This window comes from Mastigoproctus giganteus, chromosome 1 (assembly GCF_048544385.1).
Source record: "Mastigoproctus giganteus isolate SK-2022 chromosome 1, ASM4854438v1, whole genome shotgun sequence".
Classification (NCBI taxonomy): Eukaryota; Metazoa; Arthropoda; class Arachnida; order Uropygi; family Thelyphonidae; genus Mastigoproctus; species Mastigoproctus giganteus.
This window is the reverse complement of record NC_143575.1, coordinates 93,277,957-93,293,908: the sequence shown is the minus strand read 5'-3', so window position 1 is coordinate 93,293,908 and position 15,952 is coordinate 93,277,957. Positions and strand designations below refer to the sequence as shown.

Genomic DNA, 15,952 nt, shown 5'->3' with positions numbered 1-15,952 from the left:
CGGTATCCTGGGGTGCATACCGGTCTAATCTCGCCATTGCTGCTAATTAGCATTAGCATTGGCACATGGCGCAAAAAAGCAAGTTTATACAGCATCAGGCAAAAAAAAAAACAGAATTTCCTTGAGTCACTGATGGGATTTCTCTACCCGGTTTAGAGAAGACAGGGCTTATATGCAATGTGCTACTTGTAAGGGCCTAGACGTTGCAAGCTGAATTGCTGTATATTGTAGTTGTCCTTGAACTCACTGCAGCATTTGTTATGGTTGAAAGGCGAAAATTTCTTGCCACTTCTGAAAATGAGAGAGATCTGGGGCAGCTATAACAATTTAAGGAATTTCAGGTGAGGGGTAAATGTCCTCATTGACCTGATGCGACACGCGACTCATTGTTTTTCAACTTTCACTGAAGTCAGTAATCGCATAATCGACCCAAAGAACCGTTGCGTCATTTAAGCGCCTTATACTGCTTTCCTTTCCACATTCTGTCAAAGCAAAGACAGAGAAAATTTCAATCAATTTCTTCATCAGAGAACTATTATTACAGTTTCCCACTCCAAATGCAGTTATTCACAAAAAAGAAACAAAAAGAAATACTGTACATATAAGTGTGTGAGAAAATTTTTTATTACAAAGTACTTTTGTGGTAATGATTAATATCAAATTGAGCATATACTTTATACCACTTAGGGGTGCAGGATTGAAAAATAAGAAAGAACTTATTGATATATACACATATTTGATGTGTATATATATATACATCATACAAATCAAATTTGTATAATCAAATACACATATTTGATGTATTTTTTTTTTATATCAGAGTTGCCTTCGATAATGTGTCCGTCCTCACCCTGCTTTATTTCCTTCAACATTACTTTAAAATTTCTGGTCCTCTACTCCAGATCCTTACTTCTTTGCTGGAATCGAGAAACTATCTCATGCGGCCCAAACTCTGTGACCATCAATGTCAAGCGGAGCATTCCTCAGGGTGAAGCGTTGTCAGCAACCCTCTTGCTGCACTTTTAGAACCATTTCTCGCCTTACATCCCACTTCAGTTCCTATGCAGATGACCTAAAGCTATTTTCAATTTTGACAGTCCACATAGTGCATCGGAAATCAGCCAAAATCTCTCTCTGGAAATAGAAGTTATTGACCAGAAGCATTGATTTTCTCAACGTATGAAATTGTCACAGGCCCCAGATCCCGCCACAGAAGCAGACAGAATTCTCAGTTTCCCTTAAGACTGAATGTCTACAACCCTTATGCTGCCTGAACAATATGTTTCCAGCAAACACCTTAAAATATTTTAACGAACTTCAAATTGATCAGTTAAAAGTAACCGAAAATAAGACATACAAAAAAGCAATCCGGGAGAACCTTTATCCCATCCTCGAATAAGCCACACCTAAACTATTTTGGAGATATCTAGTATGAAAGAACCCAACTGTGTATTTTTACTTTATCCGGGGAACCAGCGAGCTCTACTGTCTAAAGTCCAGTTTATCCAATTCCTTATATTTATGTAGATCAATACTGTCATTGTATATTTTTTGTATTTATATTTTGTAAATATTCATATTGCATCCTTCTAGCTTGCATGCTGTTCAAGTGGGGATTGTAAAAAAACAATAAACAGAAAATTTTTTTTTTTTCATACTGTAATTTTCAACAATACATGTGGACGAACTATGTTCCTTTTTATGTATGATAAAAGTAGATGAGGTTGAATGAAGACGAAGAAAAGTTAGTTCCGTGAGTCTGAAGATTAACAGCGAAAGGATGTTGGCTATCTGCCACACGTGTTTTAATAGATCTAGAAGAAAGCTGGGCAATTATAGATGTCTATAGAAGGGCAATGCCCTTGAAAATATATATAGAAAATATATGAAGGTTGACAGTCTGTGAGTCAGGAAAAGGGGAACAATTAATCTTATTGCTTTAGCGTTGAGAATTTTCCGATGGGTTTCAAAAGCTTCATCCTAGATGGGACAGCAGTTTTTTTATGGTAAGGAAGATTTGAAATTTCGACAGAATTCGTAGTTCTTGAGAGGGAAACATAAAGGGGGTAAAAGATAAAAAAAAAAACTAGACTTTTTAAATGCTGAATGAACAATACGAGTAATGTCTTTTCAGTTTATACTCTGGAACGGCTGCATATGGTCAAAAAGGTTTACAAGGCAGAGACAAGAATATTGCTGGATTTTAAGACTTCATGTAGATATGTACACACAACTTGGGTAGCACACTGTACCTGCATGCTCACCACTCAGCTATGGCTTATGTCAAGAATGGCTGAAGGTTAAAAAATTAAAAAATAGTCTGTTTAAATCCCGGGACGACTACATACGATCAGCTGTCATTATTGTAGAGTTTAGGTGCATCAGTAACTTTGGCCATATTGCGCCATATATAATACGTTCGTAAATTGTGGGTGTTCTGTGGTCGATTTTCTCTTTTTTTTTGACGAGTTCCGGTAGAAAAAATCATGTTATCCTCCCCGAGACTGACCAACTGAGCCGCGTTTGAAAAAGATTCATAAGAATTCCTCCTGTCATTGACAAGATTATATACATTTACACAAATTCTCGCATATATGAAAAATTTCGATTGGGTGTAAAAATGTTTTAATATGGTTACATACGCTGAGTTGGCTTTGCATTAGCAACACCTGCCTAATACTTCGTGAGTATTAGGTAGGTGTGATCAACTTTTATACCGCCGCTGCATATCCTTGGCATGGACTCCACCCTTTGTGGAGATATAGTTTCAGATATAGTGCACGCACTGTATATCACTTTAAGCAATTATCAAAAATTCCTGTAAATTAAAGCAGCACATATAATGATACAATAAGGGTGTAATCTGTATGCTGTTTTTGCGGATATGGCTATTATATGCGATCTTTTTTTGCTAACAAAAGCAGATGAATTATATAAAGGATAACATTGCAAATTTATCTTTTTGCATGTGATGCAATTTTGAACTTGGGAAAAAATTATATCGGAGAAAAACATAAATTGCACAAGTAGCTATAGTTCTGATTTTTACCTGTACACGGTGGTTTTCCTTGTCACAGACATAAATAAATCCTAAGCTGTCCGTTGCTACTCCCCAAGGATAACTGAAGCGACCGTCTCCTCTTCCTTCACTACCAAACGTCCGAATAAACCTTCCAGAGGGGTCGAACACTTGGATACGGTGGTTATAACGATCCGAAACGATAAACTGACCAATCCTGTTTACTGAAACTGCTGCCAGACAATCGAATTCCCCGTCGTTGCTACCATAAGAACCGAATTCTTGTAAAAATTTTCCGCTAGAACTGAATACCTGAAATGGAAAAAAAAAAAAAAACAATGAAAAACAAAAAAACAAGAGTAACTTTAATTTAAATAAAAAGGACACGAATCCCTTCCACTGTTTAGACGCCTTAAAGTACCTGTGGCTGAAACTGCAAAGTTTTCTTTGCAGAAGAAAATCAAGGTATCATTTTAGAGCATGAATTATCGTTCCCAATTTACATTATACTGATTGCTAAAATCAGTATGACGCAATTTTTTTAAAAAAAATCGATTGGAAGTAGTCCGGAATGTAATGAATAATTAAACAGTAAAAAGGAAATGGGTAAAACAGTTTTAAAAGATCATTATTGAATATTGGAATTAAATATTAGAATTTACAGCTTCACAAAACTTAACTCAAAGAACAAAATCTATCCATGTTATCAGAACAAATCTTGATATCACCTCGTGAGGATCTCATCAATTGTCTGGTTCGCGCTAAGAGCCATAAGTCTAGTTAGTCCACTTTGTCTAGTAGAACTCTAAAGCTAGTCCTTAAGCGTTCGGAGAGAGGAAAATGATCTTTCAGCTGCTGAGACAGGCAATGTTTACAAAATTTGCAACATCCTCTTCATGTTATGGAAGGGATTGCCATTACACATTAAAATAAGCCTAAATAGCTAATGAAAGCCAGCTCTCAAGTGGATTTGTAGCTCAATTGACACTGCCACAAGCGAAACTTGCTACTAAATACGCTAGGCTCAAGCATAATTCATCTGAGTTCGGGAGAACTGAAAATCTGGGGATGACTTTGTGAACGGCGGTAAATGGTTTTTATGTTTGTATAAAAAATGGCCCGGGAATGGATTACAAAGTTCTTCGGTAATACACTTCTTGTGTAGAACCTGGAGTATTGTTCTTGTGAATTTGTTTTTTGTCTAATCTTGGAAAAGTAATTTCAACACCAATGTCTTCCATAACATGAAGAAGATGTTGTCTCTCAAAAAAAATCGCATGAAATTCTTCCTCTGCTTTCGATCGTAATTTCTTAGTTAGATATTATCAACATTTTTCGATCTGCTGCAAGATCGCCGGTAACACAGTTGATATAATCACAGTCTTTCCCACACTGGGTGGAAAAGGCTTGGGTAAATCCTGTCAATGGCGCGGGGAATTTATGCACAATGGGGATGAGCTACCTGGTCTTTCGCAAGGATAGTATGTTCATTTTCTCCCAGAAACTCCAGTTTTTCGTACAGCAAACAAACAAATCGACTAGAGAATACATGAAATTTACAGACACAATATATTGACGCTGTTGTTGTTATAGAGTTTTAGGCGCATCGGCGACTTAGACCATACTGTGGTTGATTTGCCTCTTTGCTGGACGATAAACCAGAATTTCCGGGAGGAAAAAACTATGCAAACCCCACCTGAGATCGACTAACTCAGCTACATTGTGAAAAAAAAATCAAGTGTTAAAACTTCCTAACGTCATTGCCGGGATTCGAACTCGGGCTTTTTCCACTCGATGTGGGGAGGACAGTGCTTATATGTACTGTGCTACCAGCAATGGAAATATACTTAGTTGCTCTGGCGCTTACACACACATACATTCCTTTTTACAATATGTAAAGTACAGTACAAATTTGATGTGCTTGTTTAGGAGCTCACTGTTATGTGAATCTTCAAGATTGCTTAAGGCTTGAATGAAGGTATATACATTTCTGTAAATCTATGCAAAGACTCTCGTTTGACAACATCGAATTTCGTAAGTAAAAGACTAGAATGCTGGAAAGTTGGATATGTTTCTTTTATAGCTCAAGTAAGTTATTACTGCTTCCACAAATCATAGGCAGTTCCTTAAAAGATGTAATTTTCAAAAATCTCTAATGGCCAGGTTGACAGAATGTGCACTGCTGCAGTGTATAGAAACACAGCTAATGAAAATTTCTCCCTGATGGAGTCTTAGCTGTGGCACAACCATATTCTTGTCCTGCCATGTAATTAGTGTTTACTCTGCTTACCTTCAACCGGGAAATTGCAGATTTTGCTAGGAATTCATTGAAGTCTGGCCATGGACAGGAGAAAATTACGAGTCTTAACAAATTAGCTATTTTTCTTCATTGACGTATCGAAAACAAAACAACAAAACCATTAGGTTTATTCACTTTTTTATATCATTTTTACCACATCTCCAAGTGTTAATCAAATCATTCTAAATAGGAGGGCTGCGGTACCTGGCATTGTGAGATGAACTATCCAAATGGCTCTGAAAAAAAAAAAAAAATAAAATAAATAATCTATAGTACTGTATATGTTATTTGTAAATTTTTGTAATCTGTGTATGTTCACAGTAGGCTAGAGTTAAGGGGAGTTAATCCCCTAGTTGTGTATAATCCTGATCTGCGTGAACGAGAAATTTTGTTGTCTGTAACTGTCATCTTAGCATTTAAAGTTTAGATTATGCTGTAATAGCAGTATGAGATCCTCAACGGAACAGGCTACGAATATCTAATAGTACAGCAAGGTGTTAAGTTTTGTTTGATTTTTAACAGAGACAAAATGGAATGACTGTTACTTACTTGTACTCTGTGGTTACTGCTGTCTGCTACTACTATGGTATTCTCCTGACCAGCCGACACTCCGCGTGGCCACGTGAAGCAACCAGGTTCTGTTCCTCTGCTTCCTATTTTCGAGACAACTTTCCCTTTTTGCATATACGTTCTTCGGGGCACACTGAAACTTCGAGGGGAGTTGCTGTTCGTATTCCTCGAAGAATGATCATATCGCCGACCAGTCGGCGATGGAGTGTCATCGTCAGATGAGTTGTCGCTGTCACTGCGAGTTGCGAGACTCGCAGACGTTCTACTCCGGGTTACTGGCCTTGTAGAAGGAGGTGAAGATCGTCTTGCTCCGTATTTATTTCTCAAGTACTGCGACCACGAGGTCTCCTCGGGACTTTTGTCCCGAGACCTTCTGTTTCGAGCACGGTCAGTCCTGTTTTTGAGCGAAGTTGTGGTGTCGTCATCGAGGCTTTCGTCATCGGGAAGGATATCGTGAGAACTTTTGCTCCTTGCAAGCCGGCTCTGTCGTAGTGCATTTCCGTAGGATGAATCGTTCCGAAAGCGATCGCTCCTATGGGGTACGTCGTCTGAACTGCTGTCTCCACGACTCCCAATTGATGCCAGACTTCGTCTTCTTTCAGCCAAAAGTCGGCTATACGGACTGTCTTCGACGACATCAGCCGAAGTTCGCCGTCTGTTAGCAAGGTAACCATCCCTCGATGTCTCGTCATCTTTTTTCATGGCGTCTCTCCAGTTCCTCGTGGATCTTCGAAGGTCGCCATCCTTGTCATGACCAGGTTTGAAAGCGGTAGCAGACGCACTTTGCCTTCTTGCTTGGGCACTGCGGGCAAGTAGTGTGTTGACAGAAGGACTGATGTCTCCTTTATTGTCATCATCGTCACTGTCACTATCGCTTTGGCTACTGTCGCCGCTTTCTTTGTCTTCATCCACATGATTTTCCGTGGCTGATCGTCGCTGTGTTAAAAAACGACTATACGGCTTATCATCTTCCTTTTTATCAAGAGATAAAGATTTACCAAGAAAAGCCAATCGTCTCGGAGGATTCGTTTCGTCCCTCTTCGGTCGTTCGTCACCATCAGTTGTTGGGAGCTTGCTGATAGGAGGGCGACCTGGTCTTAAAAACAAGAAAAGACTATTACACGCAGAGAATACAAAAAATATCGAGTTAGTAATTTTAATTATAACTAGTATTAAAGGCGCTTAAGCAAAATTTAAAATTTATCAATTAAAAAATGAACGAATGGATCACTAGAACACGGATTTAGTGAAGTACTTCCCCATACATATTGACAGAGGAAACTCAAACAAAAATATGTATCTATCTTTCGTTTGAATGGCTTGTATTCAGTTCAAAATTAAATAACGTTGATAAATAATGTATACACCTGCACAAAAGATTGGCAAATTTTACACATTTATCAAAAATGAATTTGTGATGTCTTCCAAAGAACAATGGCGTAAAAGTGGTAATCAAGAAACTGAAACCATGAACTACAATTCATACTGTTATGTCGTGCCCAACTTAAAATATCCAGTAAAGTTATAATTTAAATTTGTAATTATGTCATTATACACTGTGATGCCACACTATTAGGTACACCAACCTAGTAGCGTGTTCAGCCTCCTTTAGCCTTCAAAACAGCCTGAATTCGTCTAGGCATGGATTGAACAAGATGTTGAAAACGTTGTGCAGGAATGGAGTACCATTCAGACATGAGTGTGTCACGCAGTTCCTTGAGATTCGACGGAGGTGTAGGCCTGCAGCGAACAGCCCTTTCCAGCTCATCCCAAAGATGTTCAATAGGATTGAGATCCGCAGACTGAGCGGGCCACTGCAGCAACGAAAAGTGATTGACATGTTCCTGGAACCATTCCATAGTAATTCGGGCTTTGTGCACCGGCGCATTATCCTGCTGGAAGTAACCATCTGAGTGAGGATAACTGTCAACATGAACGGATGCAATTGGTCAGTAACGATGTGGCATTCAGACGTGAATCTATGGGTATCAATGGACCCAACGTGTGCCAAGAAAACATTCCCCACACCACAAGACTGCCTCCACCACCTTGCACAGTAGTTCCGAATGGCGAAAATAACATGAATCCATGAGGGGTCCATGGATTCATGTTGTTTTCGACAAAATTCTGAGCCTTCCATCAACATGATGCGCCAGGAACTTCGACTCGTCAGACCAAGCAACTGTTTTCCAATTCTCGATAGTCCAGTGCTGGTGTTGCTGTGCCCACAGGAGGCGTGCTCTCTTGTTCTTCATTGATAACAGAGGAACGCGATGTGGCCGTCGGCTGTTGTAGCCCATTCGCGACAAAGTGAGACTAGTGGTCCATTGCGATATTTTGTTCTGCGCACCAAGGTTGTATTCTGACGTGATGTGCCACACAGTGGCCCGTCTGTTTGCTTGCATAATTCTAGCCATTCTCCTCTGACCTCTCTCATCAACAAGCGATTTTATTCTACAGGCGTGCCGTTGAGAGGATGTTTTCTGTTCGTTGCACCATTCTCGATACACCCTTGAAACTGGTGCGTGAAAGATTCAGGAGAACTGCCGTTTCAGAGACGCTTTGTCCAGCACATCTTGCACCTACTACCATGCCACGTTCGAAGTCCGTTCAGATCACTCCTTTTCCCCATTCTTGCTACGGTTTGTACGCTTAATTGATACTAGAAAAGTTTTTCTGCTGCATTTATATCCACAACTGTGGTCATGTGACTTGCAACGTTGTGGGACAAACTATTTGTGTGCACAGCAGGGGTGTACCTAATAAAGTGGCAGCAGTGTAGATCATCATTGTGCCACAGAAAACAACGTTGAAAACCATCACATCTGATCAGAGTAATTAAGTGCGAGGGTACAGAAGTACACGCATTTCAATTTACCGTGTTTCAAACAGTTGTTTCTTCTTTTTAAAATGGCAATTATAATCCCAATAGATACAGCAGAAGGAAATCGAAGGTACTCGTATTAGGATGTTATGTCTGAAAACTCAGCTGTTAGTCAGATTACTCATTTATTGTTTTCAAGGGCGGATTCAAACTGTTTATGGGAGCAATATAACGATGACGATATATTTCTAGGAAAAGACTTGGGGCGATGTAACAATGATGACATGCGAATGACAGTAACTGAAAATTAAACTGAAATTTCGCTTGAATTTGCCTCGATTTTCTAACCAGCTTTTATATGGTATACATACGCACGACACGAATAGTTTCAAATTACTCAGTCTCTAGGAAGAGTGATCGTCACCATCTGTTTTTTTCAATACACGCAATTCCATTTAATATGTTATCCGTTATAATATAATAATATTATATTATTATTAGTGATGTAACCTAAGGACTATATTGCTCATACGTATTTAAGTATTTGACACGTAATATTTCAGAGAAATATTTCTTAAACAATTTTACGCAGTCTAGAGATCTGTAGAAAGAGGATAGTGTAATCCAAAAGTAGATTAGATTGCGAAGTTCGTTGGTTTGAATCGCTGGCTTACTGTAGCGTTGTTGTAAGCGGATATTCTTTAGAATGTCTGGGAGTATTCCTATTAGGCGAATGACTATATCATATAACAGCTACAGGTATCCTGAGCTCAAATGCGTTAAAACAGTTTAGGTGGTCAGTTTATCTGTTGGTCATGGACACTCGAATTACATCTTACCAACTAACTGTACATTGTTATGTTTATGTCATTTTTTTTTTCAGTGCACTTGTATAGCTCGTGAATGCAGACTGATGTCAAAGAAGATCTAAGAACTCTTAGCAAACGGTACACCGAATTGTCATAGATGTTTCCAAACAAGCTTGCCTCTTTAAATATGTGGGAACGGAACAGCTACTCTGGCGATCTTTCAGCAAACTCCATTTGTTTGCTCCATTGTCAGAGGATCCCATGTCACACACTTCTGTTTTTAGGTGCGCTCACGATTGCGTAAAGTGCCTTATTGACTTTACCATATCCGTCCATCCGCATGTAACAATACGGTTTCCAGTGGATGGATAGTTATGAAATTTTATATTTGGGTCATTTGTCTACTCAATCTAAATTTATTTAAAATCGTTCTTGCAAACTCGGACACTTTTTAGTATTAATTAGTATTAGTTTTAGCATTAATTATTATTAGTACTAATTATAATGACCAAATAATGCAAGGAAACGGGCTTTCTCTGCATCTGCCAAAAAAAAAAAAAAATCTATCATCTATACCTTTTCTGTGATCAAAAAGTGCCTGTACAATTTCACTTTGAACTTTACCAAACCATCAACTTCAACCACTGTGGCAGGCAGCTCATTCCAATGGTCTACAGTACACCCGAAAATAAATTTAATAAGATCCAGCCTTCTATTACTTCTCAAAATTTTGTATTTGTGTTCCCTGGATTTTTTCTCTTTTGCCAGTGAAAATATACTTTCTCCGTTCATTTTACTGATACCTTTAAAGTCATATACACCTCCATCAGGTTCTCCTCTAAGATGTCTGATTGCTAAGCTTTGCAGCCCACATTTTTTAATCCGTGTTTCATATGAACATCGATTAGCGACCCCTCACAATCTGGTTGTCCTTTTCTGAAAGTCTTCTAGAAGGTCTATCTTAATACAAATGAGGACTCTAGACTTGAACACAATATTCTAAATGCGGTCTCACCATCCTCTTACACAAAGAGTTAATGATAAATGCTGGACTACTTTTAACTCCACTCTCCCTAGAATTGTTTTTTTTTTTTTTAAATAAAATTTCGAGTTCTCTATATATAAACTCAAATATGTTTCGAATGTTGGGGCATTACTCTATACGGAAATATCAGACTGATGCCAATATTTTATATCCATGTGAAACCCTTGGCAACACGCCGTGATGGACACATATATTCTATGGTATCCTTTACGTGCAATAAAGATGATTTAAATTTTCTGTGTATGTTATTTTAGTTCCTCGAAAGCTTTCACAATTCCGATTCTATAGTCCCCAAGTTCTTCATCCCTTAAAAAATCCCTTGTAAAAATCTATATACATAGATTCGAACGTTCGGGGATTACTTGGGAAGGATACAGAATCACTGCTATAAACTTGGACAGCAACTCCAATCTTTTTCAAAATTGGAGTATTTTTTTAAAATACAAGTCGACAGGTTAATCCATGTCCCCAGTTCACTGTTTTACCACTTCCCTATAAAGATCCGCTAAAAAAATCCCACTTCATAGTACCCGCCGGCCGAACATCACTTTTGTTAACTTCTTGAGTACAATAACACGATCTAACCCATGAAGCGCGATAAAAGGCGTATTCGATTCGATAATCGAACACGCCTAAAGTGTAACGCAATGTATAATATTTTAACTTATTTTTTCTGAGAGCAATAATGGTACAAGAGGGCTGTTCAGATTTTATCCACAATCCGTCTGCAACCTTCTCCAGAGGCAAATTATTCTTAAATGAATCGGTGTGAAAAAAAAAAAAAATATGTAAAAATTCCTTCCGTTTGGAAGGGATTTGAATCCAGGCTTTTCCCACATGGTATGGAGGAACAATGATCATAATGCTCGCAAGGACAAAATCAAGGTTAAAACAAACCACATTCAGCGGTCATAACTGATGTGATCATTCTCGGAAAGATGATAAGGCTCTGATATAGGCTTTAACATTTTTCTTACGAGTTTCAGTGAATGATTTCGGGAGGATATTTACTCTTATAGGGAAAGTACATCAGATTCTACTACATTTGTATTTTCTGACTAAATTTTTAAGTCAGCTCTTGAGTTGCTCGCTTCTTCTAAAATGAACTTAAATGCTACTGGTTTCTCAGTTCTTATTCTTGGATCTTATAAATGCACAATTCGTTCATTTTATATGCACACTGATATCAGAAATTAACGCGATAAGGCTGAAATTTGAACTCAGATTAAAGTAAATTTGTTAATGCTAATGTTTAATTTCAAATTCGTTAATTATTATTAAATTACAGTTTACTAAACAAAGCATAAAGGCAGGAAAAGCGAAAAATTGCTGTTACCTGGGTGGAGGGAGTGTTTCTCTCTGCCGTGGTGACACTGGAGGCTTCAGGGATTCTCTTAGCGTTCTGCTAGTTTCGCTAGGACTATGTGCCCTTTCTGTGTCGGCAGAAGTTACTGTAGTATTCGAAGATCGCCAACTTCTACGAGAGGGGGTTACATCAGAAGAATCGTCTTGAGATCTGCTCGTTTTCGTCGTTACGTCATCTGAAAACTTGACTTGTGGTCGATAAGAGTCTTCTGTTGACCTCTGCCTCCCAGTGCTGACAGTGTCATCCTTTTGAACAGAAGATACGCGAGAGATATTTCTAGCTGGAGGGTCTGGTGGGATCGCTGGAGTGGTCTGCAACGAAGGAGTCGTAGTTGTAGTAGTGGTGACGGTAGTGGTGCTCACTGTCGTGGTGACAGTACTTACAGCTGCAGCAGCAGCTTGGTTCTGCTTCTTTTGCTTTTCGATTTCGTCTTCACTTACTTGTCTAGTTATTGGGCGCGTATAATGGGTAACAGAGGGAGGTGGGGGTGGTGGCTCCCGTGCAAGTCTTTCTTCCTCTTCCTGCTGCTTTTTTTGTCGTATCTCACTCTGGTGGAGACGTTCCATCACATGCGGTGAATCGAAAATCCTAATGACGCCACTTAATCTTCCCTTGGTAGCATCCTCAGTGTCGACCACCCTATCTTTCTGGGGCTGAGGGTCTCCAATCCTTCGACCAGTGTCCGGGTCATCGTCGCTTGTGTCTCTAGACGTCATTCGGCCACGTGAATAATTGTCATCCGTATCCATATCGCGTCTCCATGGTGACAAATGGCCACTTTCATCAACATGGTAACGACTTCCGCCAAGTTCACGTTCAGAACTGTCCCGATCGCGCGTGAACCGATCACGAATTCGACGGTAGGCGCTTCCATCGCGTTCCCCGAGTTCGTCCCGCGAGTGACTTATAACTCTCGAGGTACTGTTGAACAGGTTCTTGGTCTCCTGCTGTCGAAGTTGAGAAGCCAGTCTGTTGTCACTTAGACTTCTCATGAGAGCAGTGTTCTGTGGAGGAGCTAACGTCGCCGAAGTTGTGGTCACGTTGTTGTTGCCGTTAGTGTTCGCGGAAGACGTGCTCATCTTAACCTCGCCAAAGTCTATCAATGTTTTATGCAATACCTCTGGGTCCGCACGTAGATTGAGTTTTACCCTGCGTCCGAAATCTGAAGAATCAAGGTCAAAAGCTCTTAAGAAATCCACCGTTCTCTGAAATATCTCTTTGTAGTCCATAAGTTCTGAGTCTGTCCAGTCAATCCCATTATTAACGTATTTATCTACAAGATCACAGTTACTGTTCACGTTATCCGCTTCCACTTGCAAGTTGTCGTGCATTTTTGTCATATTACGTTGTTCGGTCTGAAGGTACACTTCCAGTTCATGTTTCAGTTTCTCTTCTGTGTCAAGTAAGTCTCGGGTATATCTCCGAACGGCTTCTTCGATTTCATCTTTCACCTGAAATTAAGTAAAAAAAGGTAAAACTATTTCTCAGGTTACTACTTACGTAATATTAAGTTTATTAGTCCTTAATCATATCACTATTTAAAAAATCTTCAAACTATGCTGTGTCTGGATATATATATATATATATAGACTGAAAATATTAGGAAGAGTTAAAATAAAGCAATAAAGAAAGAGAAAGGTGACTGAAAACGTAAGTGGTAGGTCGCACCGGTCTAAATTTATTATTTATTGGCTATATTTACCTTATATTTAATATTTTCAAAAATGTTTAGATGCATATTCCTTCCACTCTCCTTCCTTTTCTGCTTTCTTTCTTTCCTCGTTTATTTATTTATTTCTTCGCTCTTTTTTCCGCAATTTTTTCATATTGCCTCTATATTACTATATTTGGTTATTTAAAACACGTACAGCGGTGAGAAAAAATAGCAACACCTAAAAAACTTTAAAAATGTTATTTTAAAAAAGCCTTTTACAGTACAATACAATGGTTCTAATAAGTATACAACATTTAGGTACATTGAATAAACTATTTATTTTCATGTTATATCAAACGGTAAATAAGATTACAGCATACCCCACTGGTAGCTAAGTTAAATTTATTTAAGGTTATAAAATAAAGTTTATCAGTTCTGTAGAATTTTGGATTTACTTTTAGTTACTATGCCTTAAAGAGTTGCAACGGGATAAACTGATTGCAATGCCCTCTGTCATATGACGTAGCTACGAAGATAAACCACTTTAAATCAAGAAGTGAAGGCAATTTACGTGTAAAAACTATCACCCCATGTCAGAACACGCTCCCAAGGCCAGACTTGTCTCAAGATTTGACTAACAATCTAGTTGCTAGACAAGTCTTCACATGTGTCGCCAGTTTGCTGCATTCAATCTTTTATATTGTTGAGGTATAATCATGTCGGTTCAGCTTCCAGTGCAACTGGAAAGTTGGCCTTTTGACCTGTTTGGCGCTTTGATTTTTGGTATTTTGATTGTCGGTAGTTTGAACTAAACCCCTTAAAGCTAATTAATTTTAATCCATTAAAATTAATTTTTTAATTCTTAACGCATGCTTTCATTAACAGAGGAATCGTCTCGACTCAGAATCGTGGAGATTTATAGCTGTCGTGATTCAATCTAACACGACATTTCATACGCAGTGTCAAAAAGCAACTAGAAAGGCACACAGTGTCCTGTTTATTATTTTAAGGGCCTTTGCCAGTATAGAGTATGGCTTCATTATTCCTCTTTACAATGCGATGGTTAGACCACATTTGGAATATTGAATTCAGGTCTGGAGACCGCACATAAAAAAAAAAAAAAGGACAGAACTTCTGGAGAGGGTTTAGAGAAGGACAGTCAATCAGATTGGCGACAAGTGAAAACAGATGCATATATGAAGAACTGCTCAGAAGGTGTGCATTGCAAAGGTTGAAACTATACATCTATGTAATCTAAATAAGGTGTAGAAGGCATTGATTAAAATGTCTTATACACGTTATAAGAGTAAGGGATTGAGTAAAATGAATGAAGAAGGTATATTCTCCGTCGCAGGTGAGAAAAGGACTAGGGAACACAATTTAAAATCTTAGGGAATAACACAAGATTGGATCTCATGAAGTTTACCTACAGGCAGCGAGTTGTCGAACACAGAAATAAATTGCCTCCTAATGTGGTATAAGCAGTAAATCTGGTTAAGTTTAAAGCAAAATCTTGTCAAAATGGGAACTGAGTGAATATTCTGTTTTGTTATTATTATATTTATTCATTTATATTTGTCTGATGCAAAAAAAAAAACAAAAAAAACGTTCGCTTCCATGCATCACTTGACCTTAAAGATAATAATATTAATATTTTTTATATTACAATAATTTTGATGAAAAAATTGTGTGAATTCAATAAGAAATAAAATCTGTCACTAGGGTAAGCAACAATTCTTCGACCGAGATCTGCAGCTAGTGTACTTTAGGTGTCGTTAATATGGAAATCTGGAAGAGACTGTATACAAATGCCAGAAAACTTTTCTTGTTGCACCCAGATGCTCAAATGTCTGCATACATCCTGAAAGTACGAATAATAACGAAAAACGCATAAATTTTTATATTTGACCATCCCTTAGAATTTCAGGTAAATTTGGCAGGGGTTCCATCCCACCATAATTTATGTTTTCACATTTTTTCTTCTTTACAGAACTGTATATTTCGGTATTGGCTAGTTCAATAGCATTTTATTCAAAATTACAACTGTTCTCTTAATTCATTAAAATAGCTGGTTAGTGAATTGAAGGGGTAAAATAACTCAAGTTTCTAAGCATTAATCGAAAAATAATCGCATCGATAACATAATATGGAAAACACGATCATCATAAAGCTATAGAAGAAAAGTGCCAAAGAGAAGGTAGAATTTGAACCAAGAAATACGAAATATTTTATCCTGCTTGTTTTTGTTTCTAAAAAGAAAAGTAAGATAATCTATAACAGATATTTATTTAAAGTATACCCAGTAAAATAAAATAAAATAAAATATTTCCAGAAGCTTTCGGAACTCGTGTCCCTTTCTCAACTGA

At 38.1% G+C, this 15,952-nt stretch overlaps 1 protein-coding gene across 3 annotated transcripts in view; it reads right to left on the bottom strand.

The window, feature by feature from the left end:
- Positions 1-15,952, bottom strand: part of LOC150090995 (uncharacterized) — a 94,030-nt gene that overhangs the window by 13,987 nt on the left and 64,091 nt on the right. For all 3 annotated transcript variants that reach the window (XM_090373809.1, XM_090373828.1, XM_090373819.1), the window contains exons 3-5: positions 11,903-13,383; positions 5,868-6,984; positions 3,050-3,331 (exon numbers count right to left, since the gene is read on the bottom strand). In XM_090373809.1, the coding sequence (XP_090229935.1) occupies positions 3,050-3,331; positions 5,868-6,984; positions 11,903-13,383 (2,880 nt within the window). The remainder of the gene's footprint in view (positions 1-3,049; positions 3,332-5,867; positions 6,985-11,902; positions 13,384-15,952) is intronic.